At 34.7% G+C, this 2372-nt stretch overlaps 1 protein-coding gene across 1 annotated transcript; it reads left to right on the top strand.

Moving 5' to 3' along the window:
* Window positions 1-276: 276 nt before the first annotated feature.
* On the top strand, window positions 277-2372 carry LOC137651249 (cytochrome P450 3A19-like). The gene is made up of 3 exons (XM_068384478.1): window positions 277-434; window positions 848-1038; window positions 2127-2372. Exons 1-3 carry the CDS (start codon window positions 334-336, stop codon window positions 2291-2293), a joined length of 459 nt encoding a protein of 152 aa, XP_068240579.1. The 5' UTR covers window positions 277-333; the 3' UTR covers window positions 2294-2372.

The following is a 2372-nucleotide window of genomic DNA, read 5'->3' as shown; positions in this document are numbered from 1 at the left end:
AAATGTTCTGTATTTTGTTTTTAGTCTTCTTTGCATAGGTCACACCCTTTCCATTCTCCCTGTCGTTGTAATGCCTCATCCTGTTGATGTAGAGAAAAAATAAATTTCAATTTAAAATCATAGTTTATTTATTTGAGTGTTTCAGGATTGTTTTGTTGTAATTAAATGTATATGCCTCAAGTTTCTATCACATGTTGATCATCCATTAGTTCCAATAATATTTTGGTGCTTATACATAACCTTAAAAGGTCAATCTGGGGATAAACATCTGGATTCTAAGAACCTTATAATTTGTGTTTAATAAGAAATAATACGGATTTTTTAAAGGTATCAATGCTTTCTGTCATTAACAGGAACTTTAATTTTCTTACAGAAACATTAAGGAAGTATCCACCTGCACCAATGCTTGAGAGAATATGCTCGAAAGACTATCGGTAAGTTCATTTTGTTTTTAAAAAAAGTAGAGTACCAATTTTTTTCCAATGTTATTAACATTATGCACGCTCTCTAAAATTTGCGTGTATAGACTGGCATAGGAAGACCATAAACAGAAGGGAGTGGAAGGACACGCCTGGGGCCTTTGTCCTGCAGTGGACTAGTTGCAGCTGCTGTTGATGATGATGAGAATAAGTTTTAGTGCCAAATGTATCAGTGGGATCTATCACTTCTTACAATGTATCAGTTGTTATATATATCTTAAGAACTCTTGCATTAAGAATGCTTCTTGATGTACTTGTTACTTTTAAAAGCTTTTGCTCAGAATGAAATTGACTTTAGCCATCAAGATTCACCGTACAGTATTTCCATGCCAAATTCCTTCATTTAATAACTTCTCGACTTTATGCAGAATTCCAGGAACTGATTTGACAGTTCCTAAGGCTCTAAGTGTCCAGGTGCCCGTCTATGCCATCCACCATGATGAGAAATTCTGGCCAGAACCGGAAGTTTTCAAACCGGAACGCTTCCTACCAGAGAACAAGAATGACTTGACGAATTACACCTACATGCCATTTGGCTTGGGTCCCAGAAACTGTCTTGGTAAGGGGTCTTGCTATCTTTATCTTTGTTCAATTCTGAAGCCATTTGTATCTTTCTTGATATATGAAGATGCAAGAACTAAATGCACTATAAATCTGTTTAGGCTGTGATAAGGAATTTTATTTATAGAAAATTCTAGTGATTAGATTTTGAAGTGTATATCTGAATGTATAATATAAAGGTACAGTATACAAGAAGTTAATATACCCACATGATGTTTGTCTCAAGATAAACTATGTCAGTAAATGCCTATGGTGACTTGTTTCTTGGTCAAATTTCCTAGACTGGTGTGTTGCGTCTAAATATATGATATACATTAGTAGTACGTATTTAAGGAATGACAGGAACTTTTTAAATAGAGTTGGTTTTTATTATATAGTAACAAAAAAAAAAGAGTCGCCATTTTATAACTACAGTTTTCCAAGGAAAGGGTAAAGCTGTCATCTATCTCTCGTCTTACGTCTTGTAGTTTCTGAATTCAGCATCTAATTGACTTTTATTATTGCAAAGTAGTGATGCAACATGCATTTGGTGTGTAGCGCGGAAGTAAAATAGCGCACTCGAAATATATACATAAGAAAAGCATTGACCATTTTTACAGTATAGATTTTATATTGCGCATGGAATCCCCTGAAACTTGTATCATAGCATTGTAGTTACTATTTTCAAGTTGCCATTATAAACATTTTTGCTTCACTACTCCAGATTTGCACTGTTATTTTCACAAACCTGGAAATACAGTTATCACTCTACAGTAATTCCATTAAATTTTCCATTCTTCCTTCTATCTGAAATTTAAAGTATCAGGACCTTCATGAGAACATTAATGCTAATCATCCATATACGGTTCAAGATTATTTAGTTTTTAATTAATTGGTAAGGAGAGATTGGTTGTAATTTCTTTTCCTTTCTTGAAAATTTCTGGCTCCATCAACTGGGTCTGCACCTAGTCTGAGCAATGAAATATGTTTTGTTAGAATCCCTTTGAACGGAATTGTAATTATTCAATGCTAAATCTTAGTAGAAGATTTATGCTTTCTTTCTCCCATGAATAAACGTGTTTCCTAACTACCATCCAAACATTCCAGCTATGCGGTTTGCCCAAATGGAAGCGAAAGTGGCTCTGGCAAAGCTAGTCCTGGCAGCAGAGTTGACACTTGCTCCAGGTCATGAAGAATTGGTGTTGTCCACTGGATTTGCACTTCTGAAACCCCAGAAGGTTAATCTTGTTCTTAATCCGTTGAATGAAGAGTGATTGCCAACAGAATTTCCTCGAAGATGCAGATGTGACCTATTTGGAAAGTATGAAAGAAATTCATACATGTTTATATATA

This window comes from Palaemon carinicauda, chromosome 12 (assembly GCF_036898095.1).
Source record: "Palaemon carinicauda isolate YSFRI2023 chromosome 12, ASM3689809v2, whole genome shotgun sequence".
Taxonomy (NCBI): Eukaryota; Metazoa; Arthropoda; class Malacostraca; order Decapoda; family Palaemonidae; genus Palaemon; species Palaemon carinicauda.
Note: the sequence above shows the minus strand (reverse complement) of the source record. Positions and strands in the feature narration are given on the sequence as shown.

What these genes read in the sequence shown, in the direction of transcription:
- LOC137651249 (XM_068384478.1), top strand. Translation starts at nt 334, where the DNA reads ATGCTTTCTGTCATTAACAGGAACTTTAATTTTCTTACAGAAACATTA. An exon ending in ATATGCTCGAAAGACTATCG is followed by an intron (nt 435 to 847) that starts GTAAGTTCATTT and finishes GACTTTATGCAG; the next exon opens with AATTCCAGGAACTGATTTGA. An exon ending in GGGTCCCAGAAACTGTCTTG is followed by an intron (nt 1,039 to 2,126) that starts GTAAGGGGTCTT and finishes CAAACATTCCAG; the next exon opens with CTATGCGGTTTGCCCAAATG.